Source organism: Nyctereutes procyonoides, unplaced genomic scaffold (genome assembly GCF_905146905.1).
Source record: "Nyctereutes procyonoides isolate TBG_1078 unplaced genomic scaffold, NYPRO_anot_genome, whole genome shotgun sequence".
Lineage (NCBI taxonomy): Eukaryota > Metazoa > Chordata > Mammalia > Carnivora > Canidae > Nyctereutes > Nyctereutes procyonoides.
In genome coordinates this window covers 16,695,985-16,712,641 of record NW_026575142.1, presented here as the reverse complement: position 1 = coordinate 16,712,641, position 16,657 = coordinate 16,695,985, and the positions used below count along the sequence as shown (strand labels likewise).

The following is a 16,657-nucleotide window of genomic DNA, read 5'->3' as shown; positions in this document are numbered from 1 at the left end:
CTATATGAAAGTTCTTTCTTTGTGCCTTGAGAAAATTTTCTCATAGGTATCATGAAAAAGAGTGCTGGTTAGAAATTAGGGACTCCTGACTCTAATCCCTTGAATTACTGGGGCAAATGGATATGCATTTATACTTTTGATATATTTTTACAAATTGTCCTCACTTTTGGTATGTTGTTAATTTACACTGTTTCTGTTGGTACAATGAGAATATCCATTGCTTTAGTACCTAGCCAAGATAGTATATCATCAAACTTTTTGTCTTTGTGAACATGATAGACACAACAAAAATTGTCATAGGATACTTTTACTTATTCTTTGTCCATGCATTATTTACAGGTATGTTATTTAATTTTCAAATTGTAAGGATTTTTAAACCTATGTTTGGTATTGGTTTCCATTTTAGTTCCTTTGTGGTCTGTGAACATAGTTCACATAATTTCAATTTAAAATGCTTCAATATCATAAAGTTGATAAGATCTATATTCATTATGGGTCTATAAAATCCATATCATTCTTTGATATTTTCTGCTTGTCAGTACTGAAAAGCCATCAGTCTGGTCTGGACTAATTTCAGTGCTAGCCATAAGGCTGGCTTCATTGTGTATGTAGGCAGTCATGTCCTGCTGAGGGACTATATTAGTCAGCTTGTTGTCATAACATGATACCACAGACTAGGGGACTTAAACATCAGAAATTTGTTTTTCATGGTTCTGGAGGTTGAAAGTCCAAGATCAAGGTGCTGGCAGGTTTGGTTTCTCCTGAGGTTTCTCTCCTTGGCCTGTAGATAACTGCCTTCTCCCTGTATCCTCACATGGTCTTTCCTCTGTGTACCTGTGTATCCCTGATGTCTCCTTTTTTTCTTACAAGGATACCACTTGTATAGGATTAGGGCCCTACCATATGACCTCAGTTAACCTTACTTACCTCCTCAAAGGTCTTATCTCCAAATATGGTTGCATTAGGGGTTAGGGCTTCAAGAAAAACATTTTTTAAAAGGACTTATTTATTTTAGAACGAAAGAGAGAGAGAACATGCACACAAGTAGGGGGAGGGGTAGAGGGAGAGTATCTCAAGCAGAGTCTTTGCTGAGTATGGAGCCCGTCATGGGGCTCCATCTCACGATGCTGAGATTATGACCTGAGCCAGAACCAAGAGTTGGATGCTTAACCAAGTGAGCCACTCAGGCGCCCCTGGGGTTAGGGCTTAGATGTATAAATTTTCAAGGGCCACAGTTCTGTAAGAGAAGGCATTGCGGAGAGTGGGTATATCAAGGTGTATGTTGATAAACATACAGCAAAGATTGTTTGAAAAGGTCTCTATGTTTGACTATATAATTCTGTGAGTTAAAAACATCCCAGTGCTTCTTAAAAATGGAAAAAGAACTTTATTGGGACGTATTTTATGAAGAATAGAATGAGCGTTCTGCTGTTGTACACTGTAATGTTCTAGTGTCGGTTAGGTCTAGTTTGTTGATAGTATTTTCAGCAGTTATCTATCACTGTGTAACAGATCACTCTGAAACTTTGAAGTTTAAGACAACAGAGATTATTACCTCATAGTTTCTGTGGACCAGAGATTTAGAAATGGCTTACCTGGGTTGTTCTGGCGTAACATCTCATCAGGTTGTAGTAACGATATTGACTAGGGTTACAGTCTTCTTCTGAATGTTCACTGAGACTTGAAGATCCGCTTCTGTGGTGGGTCACTCACATGGCTGATGACAAAAGGATCAGTTTCTTGCCATGTGGGCTTATCATAGGCTGCTTGAAAAGCTTCCTTTAATATTTCTTATAGTACAGGTAGGATAGCAGTGATTTTTCTCAGATTTTTCTGAAAAGTTTTCGTCTTCATTTTTGAAGAGAATTTTCTTTGAGATGGAATTCTAGAGTCACAGGTTTGCTTGCTTGCTTCTAGCACTTTAAATGTTTCTACATTGTGTTCTGATTGTACAATTCCTGGTGAAAAGTATGCTGTCATTTGTATCTTTGTTGCTCTGTACATAATGGATCATTTTCTTCTGTTTGCTCTGAAGATTTTCTTTTTATCCCTGTTTTCAGCAGTTTGATTACGATGTGCCTTCATATGGTTTAAAAAAAAAGTTTATTCTGCTTGGGGTTTGATGAGTTCTTGGATCTGTGGTTTTATGGTTTTCAGCAAATTTGGAGAAACTTAAGCCATTTGTTCTATCTCCCCTCCCATTTTTGGGTTTCTAGGGTAATGCAAGAAAGCTTGTTATTGTCCCATATCTTATTTAAATTCTGTTCATTTTCTTAGTCTCCATGCTTTATTTTAGATAGTTTCCTACTGTTAAGTCAGTTCAATCACTGATCTTTTTTTTTCTAGTGTTTACTTTACTGTTATTCTGTGTGGTGTATTTTTCATTTCCGATACTGTATTTTTCATTTGTAGAAATTCGAAATGGGTCTTATTTATTTATTATGGTATAAGATGTGAGGAGATTCCTCCTTCCCTGAATCTTTACTGGTTACTCCATCTCAATACCATTTCAATGAATAAACCATGTTTTATAGATTTGAAATCCACCATGTCATAATTAAATTCCACATGAATTTGATTCTGTTTTTGGACCCACAATAATTAATTTGTCCGTTGATATACCTTTTTATGTACCATTACCACATTGTTTTCTGCCTTCTTGCATTCAATTTATAATTTATTTACTATTTTAATAATTGAACTGAGGTCACATTAAATATATAGATTAGTTTAGTGAAGATCATATATCTTTATGGTAAGTCTTTTGTGGTCATCAGAAATTTTTTCAAGATTTTACCAGTTAGGCATGTTGTTTAGTATTTCTGAGATTTCTCCAACTGTAAGATGAAGAGAACAAATTATTTCAAGAGCTTTTAATCTGGAATGCATGACTTTTCAGGGATCTCTGTGAATTACTTTAAATTATACGCAAAAATAATGTGTATGTATGTAATTTGTGCAAAAGTGGAAATGGGATGTATATGCCCAGGCTAATTTTTAGGGGCATTTATTTTAGATACTTTTCTGTTTTTTGAAATATGTGGTTGGGTTATTTGAGTTGGCCTCTTCTTGCACTCCTACCCCCCCCCCCCATTAAGTTTTAGTAATGTGCAAATGGACCACCAAGAATCTCTGGTCCCTTTTCCTTTTCTTTCTTTCTTTCTTTCTTTCTTTCTTTCTTTCTTTCTTTCTTTCTTTCTTTCTTTCTTTCTTTCTTCCTTCCTTCCTTCCTTCCTTCCTTCCTTCCTTCCTTCCTTCTTTCTTTCTTTCTTTCTTTCTTTCTTTCTTTCTTTCTTTCTTTCTTTCTTTAGAGGGAGAGATGTGGGGGAGGAGCAGAGGGAGAGGGAGACAGAAGATCTTTTTATTCTATGTTTATTTTTATTTTTGAAGAGAGAAAGAGTGTGCCATAGCAGGTTGGGGGTGGGGAGCAGAGAGAGAGGGAGAGAGAGAATCCCAATCAGGCTCCATGCACAGTGTGGTGCCTGTTGTGGGGCTGAATCAATCTCACAATCCTGAGATCATGACTTGATCCAAAATTGAGTTGGAGGCTTAACCAGTTGAGCCACCCAGGTGCATCCTCCTACCCCCAGGCCATTTTTCTTTCCTTCCCACTCTCCCCTCTGGTCCTGTCCATTCCCTTCCCATCCTGTCTCCTCCTCTCTCCTCCCAGAGTCCTGGAATTCTACTTTTAGTCATCTAAACTCAGTATCAATGGAGTTTCAAGGAGAATTTCTGGGATGCAGATATTGTTTTGTTTTTTGATCTAGAGGATGGTCACATAGGTGTGTTGTTTGTCATACTTCACTGAGCTGCAGTTATTTTTTGGCAATTTTCTATCAGTTATACTTCAGGTTTTAAAAATTGAGGTAAAATTTGGAGAGGTCATTTTAGGTTGTAATTCTATTCAACATTTCTATTATTGCCATAACATTCTGCTCCACTAAGGAATATTTAGTCTTCTTAATTATTCAAAACTGTAGGTTTCCTTGGAGAAAGTATTTGTGACCCACGAACTGCTATTGTGAACACATTACTTCTGCCTAATTTTTTTTTTTTTTTGGAGCCTTACTAGTTGTCCAGAAAGGCCTCTTCCTGTTCACCTGGGGAAAGATCTTCATTATTTTTATTTTTAAAGATTTTATTTATTTATTTATAAGAGACAGAGAGGCAGAGACAGAAGCAGGCTTCTAGTGGGGAGCCTGATACAGGACTTGATCCCAGGACTCTGGGATCATGACTTGTGCCGAAGGCAGATGCTCAACCATTGAGCCACCCAGATACCCCAGGGAAGAGATCTTTAATACCTGTTTATATACGGTGGCCTTTGTCAGATCTCTTGACGATATACCTACAGAGCTTTGCATGCTTAACCTCGCTTCTCCATATCATTTGGCTGGTAGCCGAAATACCACCTCTTTAGAAGGGCCTTCCATTTTAAGCCCCTTGTATAAATCATGCTGTTAGATTATTTTTGTAGAGCTTACACATATTTGTTTTTTTGTTTTTCTTTCTCTCCTTCTAGTCCACTCCACCCCAATAGAAAGATAGCTCTATGAGAGCAAGGCCCCTGTATTCCTGGGGCCTCAGTGCCAGGCATATAGTGGTTCTTCAAATTGTAGTTAAAAAGCAGATATCATTAAATGGATGTCTGGTTCTTTTCTGTTGTTTTTGTTCACAAGAAGTATGGGTTTTCTTTACCTGAATGCCCTTGAAATAATTTTGGTGTTTTTTTTTATTATTATTAGATTCAATCTTTGTTACTCAAGTCTTTATTGAACACTTGCTATGTAATATATAAGATGCTTTAGTTCCCACACTGTGTTTAGCCTGGAATACAAAAACCAATTTTGTTTGTCCATCTTATCATAAATTATACCTGTATTGCTTAGTACTGCATTATTTAAACTAGCTCACAGAGCTTGCTTAGGTCTTTTGGCTCTTAATTTTTTTAATCAACAGCCATCTCTGATATACTCCTGTAATCCCAGTCCCTAGGTTGCTTAGACCACTCTTGTTCCTTGGGCATAATTCCAGGTTGAAATTTCACTCTTTGATGCTGCTGATACTCTATTCAAATTGTTCTTCACTGTCTGCCCAATAGCACTTTGGAATTCATTTCTTTTCTACGTGGAAAGTGTCTAAGAGTTTTCTGTGCCCTTATTTATCTAATGCTTTCTCTTTTCCTGCTTTTCAACTGGCAAGCTTTTCATTGCACCCTTTGGTGTATCTATGTTCTCATTCTTCGGGAGTTCCAATTATCTGTTTTTTGTCCTTTATATTTATGCTTGTAGATAGTGCAATTAAATTATCTTTAACCACACAATTTTTTTTTTAATTTTTAATTTTAAAGCCTTTTAAAATAGAAATGTTTCCTTGATTTTGCTTAGATTTTGTGTGTCACAGCTGAAAGAAGTTCTTTAATTCATATTTACCTTTATGAAGCAGGTACTTGAGTCTGGTGCCTTAGACCACTTGGCCATCCTGACACTATATTTTCGAAAAAAGAGATTTATTTATTTATTTAGAGAGAACATGAGCAAGAGGAGGGGGAGAGAGTGAGGGAGAGAAGCAGACTCAGTACTGAGTGCAGAACCTGATGTGGCACTTGATCTCATGACCTGAGATCATGACCTGAGCCAAAATCAAGAGTCAGATGATTAACTGAGCTAGCCGGGCAGGTGCCCCACCATATCTATCTATCTATCTATCTATCTATCTATCTATCTATCTATCTATCATCTTTCTTTCTTTTTCTTTCTTTCTTTCCCTCCCTCCCTCCCTCCCTCCTCCCTCCCTCCCTCCTTCCTTCCTTCCTTTTTCTTTCTTTTCATTTTTTTATTTTTTTTAAATTTTTATTTGTTTTATGATAGTCACACACAGAGAGAGAGAGAGAGGCAGAGACACAGACAGAGGGAGAAGCAGGCTCCATGCACCGGGAGCCCGACGTGGGATTCGATCCTGGGTCTCCAGGATCGCACCCTGGGCCAAAGGCAGGCGCCAAACTGCTGCGCCACCCAGGGATCCCTCTTTCTTTCTTTTTAAATATCTTATTTATTTATTCATGAGAGACAGAGAGAGAGAGAGAGAGAGAGAGAGAGAGGCAAAGAGGCACAGGCAGAGGGAGAAGCAGGTTCCATGCAGGGAGCCTGACATGGGACTGGATCCTGGGTCTCCAGGATCATGCCCTGGGCTGAAGGTGGCACTAAATCGCTGAGCCAATCGGGCTGCCTGATATTTATCTTTAAATAAAGGTTTGAACCTTAAGATATAATAGTTCTTTATCTGTTTCATAATATGATAGATGTGGAAATGTATTTGGATGGGACAGAGAGGGAACTGAGGAAGCTGCTCAGATCCTGCCTTGAAGACTAAGGAAATTCATTATCTCTACACTGGAATATATTGACCTAACATTTGGAGTCTCTGCCTTAAGGCTAGATAGACTTCAGCAATGCATAAACATTCTGAATGTTTTATTTTTTTATGTTTATGTATTTTTCTTAAGAAAGTTATAACTTTTGCTAGATCCTCAAAGGGGTCTATGAACCAAGAGAGGTTAAGAATTAATGCTTTAAATTGTGGAACTAAAGCCAAATGAATGGCATAACTTATTGTTTGCTTTTAATGTAAAGTTTTTTTTTTTGATTAAAGTTATGCATATTTGTTATACATAATTCAAACATTATAGGTAGAGTTAATGTAGATAGTGAAGTATGCTGTATCATATTCCTATTAATTTCCATGAATTTGGTATACATCTATTTGGTATAAATATTTCTTTCTTACATATATTAGCATTTTCCTTCCTATTCTTTCTCCAAAATTTTCCTTACTGAGATATTATAATATATATATTGTTATATAGTTCTTTTCTCACTTAATTTTAGATATGATTCTATTTCAGTACTTGTTGGTCTTTCTCAAGTTTTTTAACAAAGTATTTTATGGCTCTACCATAATTTAACATTTATTACTGAACACATGAGCGGTTTCTAGTTTGTTTTTTTTTTTTTTGCATTGCAAACTGTGCCATAGTAAACATCTCTGTAGATACAGTCTTAAAAATTTAGAATTAGCTTCATTAGAAATAGAAATGTTAGAGTAGGATATGAACAATTATTAACATTTTTAAAAATAATGTTTTTATTTTAATTCCAGTATACTTAACATATGGTGTTATATTAGTTTCAGGTGTACACTATAGTGATTCAGCACTTCTATACAACACCCAGTGCTCATCACAAGGAGTGTACTCTTTAAATCTCATCCTCTATTTCCTCCATTCCCCCAGCCGTCTCACCTCTGGTAACCATCAGTGTGTTCTCTATAGTTAAGAGACTTTTCTTGGTTTGTCTCTTTTTTAAAATTTCCTTTGCTCATTTGCTTTTGAACATTTAAAGTTTTAATAGATATTGCTAAAACATCATCAAAAACTGCATCTACTTACAGTTCCATGATATAAGATCACAGAAATTTCTGAATGTGCTTTCCAATAAAAAAATTAGTAAAATGAATTTCCCCAGTCCTCAAGATGAAATTTTTTTTTGTATTATCAAAATTTTCAAACATAAAACAATGTGAAGACGAGAACATTGAACCTCCATATACCCATCACTGGATTCAACATTTATCAAGATTTTTGCCACATTTGCTTCTTATATCCTTTTTTCTCTTTTGCTAAAGTATTTTGTTGTTGTTGTTGAAGTATTTTGAAGGAAATCCTAAACATTGTCATCTAACCCTGACATGCTTCAGTATTTATCTTTAAAAAAGGCTAGAGGGCAGCCCTGGTGGCGCAGCGGTTTAGGGCATTCTCTTGCTCTCTCTGAATGAATAAATAAATCTTTAAAAAAATAATAAAAATAAAAAAGGCTAGAGCAGGGGATCCCTGGGTGGCTCAGCGGTTTCGTGCCTGCCTTTGGCCCGGGGCGCGATCCTGGAGTCACAGGATCGAGTCCCAAGTCGGGCTCCCTGCATGGAGCCTGCTTCTCCCTCTGCCTGTGTCTCTGCCTCTCTCTCTCTCTCTCTCTCTCTCTCTCTCTCTCTCTCTCTCTGTCTCATGAATAAATAAAAAATATATTTTTTTAAAGGTCTAGTATTTTTTAAAAAATTTAAAAAGGCTAATATTTCCTTCCTTTTAAAAAGTTTTTAGGTTCTTAGTACAGAAAATTTCACACATACATAAAAACAATTTACATAATGAACCCAACTACTATGATCTTTTATTAGGAAAAAAGCTCCTTCAGTGAGCTTCATTTTTTGTGTAAAGACCAACTAAAACTACAGTCTTTTTTTTTTTTTTTAACTATAGTCTTTTGACTTGGTGCTTTAAAAATCTGAAGGGAATACTTTATTGGCTTTGATATTGGCCCACATTTTATTTAATGAGTACAACATAGTGAAACCCTGTGTATCCATCTCCCAGTTTCAACAGTTAACAACTCATAGTTGGTATACTCCTACCTATTTCAGTTCAGCCCACCAGATTATTTTGAAGCAAATTCCATACATTATAGCATTCTATTTGTAAGTAGTTATATTGATGTATCTAAAAGAAAAGGCTTCATTTTTTTGTTGATAACCGCAATGCAGCTGTTACCAAAAATAACAAAATAATTCCTTAATATTATAAAAACCAATGAACCTTCTTACATAACCATACCATTATCATACCTAATAAAATTATTGAATGAACTATTACCCAGTTCATAATTATATTTTCCTGATTGTCTAAAATAATACCTTTATAAAGTTGGTTTGTTAGAATCTTTTTACACATTATATTTATTGGGGCTCTCAAGCTTTTTTACACCCAGAGTGGTCCTTCTACTTTTTTCCTCTTGCTACTGAGAGGTGGCAGAAATTGAGTCCATTATCATATATAATGGTCTGCATTCGTGCTTTGTCTATTTGCTTTTATTGTTGTGTTTTTATTTTCCTTTAGTACTATACTACTTATAATTGGAAGTGAGCTCTAGAGACTTGGTGTCAAATTCAGCATGTTTGGTAAAAACATTCTTTTTTTTTTTTTTTTTTTTTTTTGGTAAAAACACTTCCTAAATGGTGCTATGTTCTTCACAAGCATCATGGTGTCTGATTTTTACTTCTCATTTTACTAAGATTGATAAGGATGTGATCATTTGATCTCAAGTGGAAAATTTCCCCATAAGCCTTTCTCTATAAGGGTTCCATTGCATGGGTCGATTATTTCAGTAGATAACACAAAATGGTAATTTTCTCGTGACTCACTTTTTATTTTAATAAAATTCATTGCTTTGTTTATTAGAAAACTTGAACATCTTTTCCTGTTTACTGGCCATTCAGCAATTTTTCTGTGACTTCTTCATGACCTTGGGTGATTTTTCTATTGAATTGTTTTCTTCTTTTTTCTTTTTCTTATCCATTTTCAAGTGTTTATAAGCAAAGATATTAATTCTTTTTCTGTTTTACCTCTTATAAATATTTTTTTCAATTTTTAATTATCTTCTGAATAGAAGCTTGACTTATATAGTCAATTTTTATCTTACATGTATGGCTTTTGGTTTAAAGTTTTACTTAGTTATGCCTTCTATACTTTGAGGTAATGGAGGGGGGATTGTTTTTTACCCTGGTAACTTTTTTCACTTTTGATATGTTGGAATATTGTATATGGTGTAAGATAAGGATAAGATTTACTTTCTGCATAACAATAATCAATTGTCCTAAAGCAATTTGTTGGAAGTCATCTTTTTATATATTTAGTGTGGTTATTTTGTATTGTCACGAAATATCTTATTTGTGATTATTTGGATTGTGCATACAGAATAGTTTGCTTCATTTTTGTTCAGATTCACCAATCATACTTTAAAATAAGTATAAACAAGATTAGAAGGAATGTATGTACTTATGTGTACTGTATAAACTTTTAAAATAGACTTTAGGTATTTCTGTCACATACTCGCTAATATGATAAGTTAGAAATAGTTAAGGAATAGAAAATGAATTCTTAAGAAATGATCAATTTCTACTTAATGGTTTGTAAAGGGTAGAAGTAAAAAATTAATATGTGAAAGTAATAAGTTGCAGCTAAAAAATATTAATTCCTGTGATGAGATTTTCTTTAGTATTCTAGTTGGCACCTACTAGTATGGTCTTTTATTAGGAAGAAATCCCCCCTCAGCCACATTTTAGATTTAAAGACTGATTAAAAGTATAGTCTTTTAACTTGGTGCCTTAAAAATCATAGAGAAGTAATAAATCAGCTTTCATATTGGCCTGCTTTCTGTTTATGGATATTATATAAAGATATAATATGTTCCTGGTAGATTAGATATCACTGTTAATTTTTTTCTTTTTCATATTACAGGTTTTGCAAAAGGCATCAAATTAAATCAAGTTCAAATATTCCCTGTGTCCCCAAAGACTTATTGATGATGTCTGAATTTGTTCTTCCAAGATTTATTTTTTGTCTTATTCAGTACTTAAGAGAAGGCTATAATGAACCAGGTATGTTTAATCTACTCTTTGTTAGTACTCTTTTTTAAATTCCCAATTAACAGAGTTTACCATTAATAACAAGGTGAATTTTTTTCAGATAACATTTTTTTGCTTAACATATTTTATGAGATGACTGAAATTACAGAGACTAAAAGCGTATTTTAACTATACATCAATTATATAATCTCATATAATCTCATAGATACCTTGGAGTAGGGCATAGTTTGGGACTTCCTGCTCTTGAGATCATAGATGTTTAGGATCAAACTTACATGGCCTTTTGCAAATGAGGAAATAATAATTTTATGGGGTTAAGGTGACTTTATTTATAATTATATTATAATAGAATTAAGTCCTGCCAGTGTGCGAAGATAAACTACCATTTTACCATCTTTCTCTCTCTCTCTCTCTCTTTTTTTTTTTTTGTAGATGTCTGTATTTTTATTCCCCTCAGTATATAGCAACTTACGAGAGAGATTGCTCACTCCCATACTACAGATAGAATGTATGGGAGTAAGCATCATGATATAATTGAAAAGAAAAACCTACAAATTATATGCTTCTTGCCTTTTATGATTTAGTCACAATCTTGATTAATGTACTTCAGTTAAATATTTTGGATTTAGATATTGTCTGTTAAAGGTGTCAGTCTCATCTGACATTGTGAATTATACATACCAATTAGTGTGGTATGAAACAAATTTATTAACGTTTTATGATCTTTTACCTTTCTGATGATACATATATATTTATCATTTAAAGAATTACATTTACTTTTAGAGGTTTTGAGTTATTTATTTACTGTAAAGAATCTTAAATCCAATTGGAAACTATGGCTCACATTTTTATCTATTCCCCCATCATTTAAGTGTGAAGAAATACAAAGCAGCTTCATCATAATTAAAAGTACCATATTATTTTTATTGTGAATAAACACTTATACTTCCTTATTTCTACATTTTAAGCAAAATATACAGTTCTTTGTTAACTGCTTCCTCTCCTCTCAGAGTATATGTCTTAAAATACAGGAAGAAATATTATTTTGATTCAGCCCCCACACTACTCTCTCTTTGGAATGAAGGAACTAGAGACCAGCTCGGTTATTCAGCTTGCCTTTGTGCTCTTTCTCATATACTAATTAATGCAGTTTTTGGCAATTTACATTTTGTATTATAAGTGTCCTATTTTAGGAAGGGTAATAAGTAGAAATCATTTATTATGAGAACTTTAAAGCCGTTAGTTTGATCAGTGTAATTCACACAAAAATGAATTGTTTATTTTTTCTTTAGTGACATTTAGCGGTTATAATAGGTAGATGATTTAAGTACATAGCTTTGATAATTATTTGTTGCCATTATCTGAAAATACAAAGGAGTGAATAGAAGCACTTTTTTGTCTTAAGATGAGAGTCATGAACTTAGGTTCATCAAATTTTCCTTTCTCTATTACCACTTATGCTCAACATTCATTTCTCTTTTCTGTGCAAGAAAAGTTAATACATTACTTTGTGTAGAGATCACTGTTTAAAGGAAGGACTTGAAGTCATCTAATCTGAGGTAATAGAAGCTCGGAGATCTTGTTATTTCACAGATGCCTTGAGTTCCATTTCTCATTTCACCCTACAATCCTCAGGTGAATGTTAGAGCTTATCTAGCACCTTTACAAACCAAGAACAAATGTTAAATATTGGCTATGTTACTACATAAGTCATTGACGAGGATATAAAGGTGAATAATATACAGTATTGGTTGTACACTAAGAAAGTAAGGTTTTTTTGGTTTGGTTCCCAGAACTCAGAATTATCTAGAATTTCATTCACAGATCATCTTTTAACTGGGTTGTGAGTTCCTTGGGAGTAGGAATTAGTTCTTATTTGGTTTTGCTTCCCTGGGCTTGTCATGTAGTAGATGCTTAATAAATGAAGTTGTTCCCTTTCCTGGGCACACAGGCCCTCTCTGTTAGCTCCCTTATATGCATCCTTTTAGCCAGTTATGTTGGAACTCTGAATCTCATTATTCATTTCTTCCTTAAGACCTCTGTTTACTCCCCCTCTTAAATATTCTTTTTCAGTTGCTATGCAAATTTATTTTCTCTTCTTCCAGCTCTGCAAGGCATTCTTTTCTGATATTTAAAAACTATTTTAGTAAAAACATTTATGTTTATGAAAAGTTATTTTTCAATTTAGTTGCTTTGACCTCCAGCCAACATGAATCTGTATTTTTAGAATATGATAGAAGATGGGTTATTTGCTACACAGATTTAAATTTAGAACTGACGTAATTTTGTTCTAATATTCTTAGACTAGTCTCAATATTATTTGATTTCTGTTGTTTTATTTTAGGAAGCGATCTTAACTTTTTCTTAAACACGATCTAATTGTGAAATGATGTTATGAATACTTTTATATATTTGAAAATATAGGACCCTCAAATTGAATGCTTTTTAACCAAATAAAATGCTTAATATTACGAAGTTACCTCTTTTTCCCATTTACCTTTCCTCAGAGGATTGAATTCCTGAGCAAGCCTATTATTCTAGGCTGGGTGATGGGTGAATAACTGCTTTCCAAACAGAGCTCTTTCTTTTATTTTTTTAAAGATTTTATTTATTTATTCATGAAAGACACAGAGAGGCGGAGACAGGCAGAGGGAGAAGCAGGCTCCCTCTAGGGAGCCCCATGCAGGACTTGATCCCAGGACCCTGGAATCACGCCCTGAGCCAAAGGCAGGTGCTCAACCACTGAGCCTCAGGCATCCCTCCAGAGTTCTTATATTAATTTTTTTATTATAAAATACTGTTACCCAAGTTGCTATAATTTTAAAAGAATAAAATATTGTTATTAACAAAATACTTGAGAGGAAGTTAATTACATGTTTTTCAGCAGCTGATGTACCATCAGAAAAAGACCTTAACAAAGTCCTTCAGCTTTTGGAACCTCAAATTTCCTTTTTAGAAGATCTAACTAAAATGGGAGGAGCAATGCGGTCTGTTCTTACTCAGGTTTTGACAAACCAACAAAACTACAAAGATCTGACTTCTGGTAAGTAAAATATTAGAATAGCAGAAAGTTTAAAATTTACTTATGTCACTGTAATCATAAGAAATTGTGTATTTTCAAACTTAAATTAATAAAATGTAGATTTTTTTTTCATAGAGTGCTAAAGGTGGAGGTAATTAAAAGTACTTATTATTTTATGGATGAAGAAGCAGTCCTAGAAAAACTAATTGACCAGTTTAAGGCTTCACAATCAACTTGTTTTGGAGTTTGCAGTAGAATTCAGTCTCTGCTAAGATTTGGTGTGACATATTCATAATTTTACTCCACCTCTCCTTCCTCAAGCAGTAGCAAAACTACTACTATGCCTTCATTTTTGGTATTCTATACTTTTTGGTTGTGGCATAGGATTTTGTAATAATGTAGGGTTTAAGTTATAAAATTGTCAAGTATGTTTGTCTATAATGTACTGTTATGTAAAATAGCTTAAAATTCTTCAGTTTAGCTCCATTTTATAGTACAACAGATACTTTAAATAGCATTATTTTTGTTTGCTCCTGAATAACATGTTTTAAAAATTGAAGTGTATTTTCTTTAGAGTGGTGAAATTTTCATGTGTATTGTGAACCATATGTTATTCAGAAATAGTCTATCTCACATTTATTTTTTAAATTTTTTTTAGATTTTATTTATTCACAAGAGACAGAGAGAGAGAGAGAGAGAGAGAGAGAGAGAGAGAGAGAGAGAGAGAGGCAGAGACACAGACACAGGCAGAGGGAGAAGCAGACTCCATGCAGGGAGCCTGATGTGGGACTCTATCCCGGATCCCTGGGATCATGCCCTGAGCTGAAGGCGGCACTGAACCGCTGAGCCACCTGAGCTGCCTAACATTTATTTTTTCAACAAATATTAAGTTCTATGTGCTTGATTTGGTGCTAGGTACTAGAGCTTGGGGTAGGGAATGCAAGTACTAACCCAGGTAATCAATCCTATTTCTGTCCTTATAAAGCTAAAGGTCTAGTGAGTAGGATGGTGTTAATACAACTCCCAAACAAAAAAAAAAGTATAATTTATAGTAAATGATACGAATAAGGATAGGAAAAGTGTTTATAAAAGGGAGACTTGGTTTCACCGATGGGGAAGGTGATACTTAAACCTGATGGTTGAGAGAAAGTCATTTAGCTAGAGGGAGGGGGGAGTTGGTGGTAATGGGATGGAGTTATATCCAAGGTTGAGGACATCTGCTTTTGACTGCTGGGCTAGCCTGTATGTCATAACATAGAACTGGAGAAATATGAGGCAGCTCTTATCAGGCATTGGACAAGAGGCAGTACAAGGCTATAAATCTTTGAGAGAAAAGAAGAAGCATGAGATGAACCTCACAATTGCTCTGAATCTCTGTCTAGGGATAACGTCCTGACTGTGGTACAAGAGGTGGTACTGAAACAGTGTGGTGGTCTACCTGAGCTGAGGAGGTGGAGATCACAGTTTAGAATAGCTGAAGCAGTTGGAAACTGGAATTGTTGGGGGTAGATATGAAAAGGTAGTGGGGCAGATTTATGGGGGAGCCCTGAAAGTGCTTGATTGAGGACAGATATACATTTACAGAATGAGACTCAGGCTTACTAGAGAGTGACTGCTATGGGGTTAAACACAGAGTAGAAATAATTAGAGGTTAAGCACTTTTCAGAGACATTGGAGTTTTCAGCCTAACCAGACTGGAGACAACTTGTTAATACCCCAGACATCTAGTTAAGACAAAGTTTAGAGATTATTTCTGTCAATTTAGAGGGCCTTTTGAGAACCTTAGGCTTTCTATAGACCTGTCCTAATTAAAAAAAAAATTTTTTTTTTTTTAATTTTTAGGGAAGGAGAGAGAGAGAAAGGCAAGGGGAAGGGACAAAGGGAGAGAGAGAGAGGGTGAGCCACCTGGGTGGCTCAGTTGGTTAAACATCTGACTTTTGATTTCCACAAAAGTCATGATCTAAGGGTTGTGATTTTTTTTAAAGATTTTATTTATTTATTCATGAGAGATGAGAGATGAGAGAGAAAGAGAGAGAAGCAGAGACACAGGCAGAGGGAGAAGCAGGTTCCATGGAGGGAGCCTGATGTGGGACTTAATCCTGGGACTCTAGGATCACACACTGAGACAAAGGCAGACACTCAGTCGCTGAGCCATGCAGGCATCCTTAGGGTTGTGTTAAGCTCTGTGTTAGGCTCCATACTGGGCATGGAGCCTGCTGAAGATTCTCTTTCTCCCTCTCCCCTGTACTGTCTCCCTTTCTAAAAAAATAAAAAAGCAAGTACTATAAATATGTTCAAGAAATGAAAGGAGGATCTGTTCAAGTAAATAAAAGTAAATATGATGTTAATGAGTGAAGAGATAAGGAATCTTAGCAAAGAAATATAAACAATAACAAGCAAATTCTAGAACTGAAAATTCATGTTGAGTGCAATAATTAAATTGAAAAAATTTACTGGATAGGCTTAGCAGCAGATTGGAGAGAATAGAAGAAAGACTTAGTGGATTTGAAGAAAGTTAATAGGTTATTCAATCTAGAAAACAGAAAACACAACAGAGTCTTAGGGATCTGTTAGTCAGAACCAGATGATTTAACATCCCTGTGATTGGAATCCCAGGAGGACAAGAGATTATGAATGTGACAGAAAAAAACATTTGAAAAAAAAATCATGACTAAAATTCTCCAAATGGGTGAAAACATTGACTTATAGATGCAAGATGCTTAAGGAACCACAAGCAGGATAAATATAAAAAATATCAGTCACACCTAGACACCTCCTAGATTCCATGTTAAATATTTATGAGTGAGAATGAGCTTACTTTTTTTTTAAAAGAGATTAAAAAAAGGTGTAGTGTTGAAATAAAATGAATGTAGGGTGATAGTGGCACAAATAAGGTTACCACATCAGACTAGATCCATGGCTTTCATGGGCCATGTAATATTTTTTTTTAAATATTTTATTTATTTATTTGAGAGAGAGAGAGAGAGAGAGATCGAGGCAGAGACACAGGCAGAGAGAGAAGCAGGCTCTATGCAGGGAGCCTGACGTGGGACTTGATCCCAGGTCTCCAGGATCAGGCCCTGGGCTGAAGGCGGTGCTAAACCGCTGAGCCACCCGGGCTGCCTGCCATGTAATATTTTATATCTTATATCTTATCTTGAA

General features: G+C 35.0%; 1 protein-coding gene across 1 annotated transcript in view; it reads left to right on the top strand.

Annotated features, from left to right (window-relative positions):
• UBR3 (ubiquitin protein ligase E3 component n-recognin 3) overlaps window positions 1–16,657 on the top strand; it is a 234,038-nt gene that overhangs the window by 23,892 nt on the left and 193,489 nt on the right. The window contains exons 2-3 of the mRNA XM_055308033.1: window positions 10,346–10,485; window positions 13,358–13,516. Coding sequence (XP_055164008.1) covers window positions 10,346–10,485; window positions 13,358–13,516 — 299 coding nt within the window. The remainder of the gene's footprint in view (window positions 1–10,345; window positions 10,486–13,357; window positions 13,517–16,657) is intronic.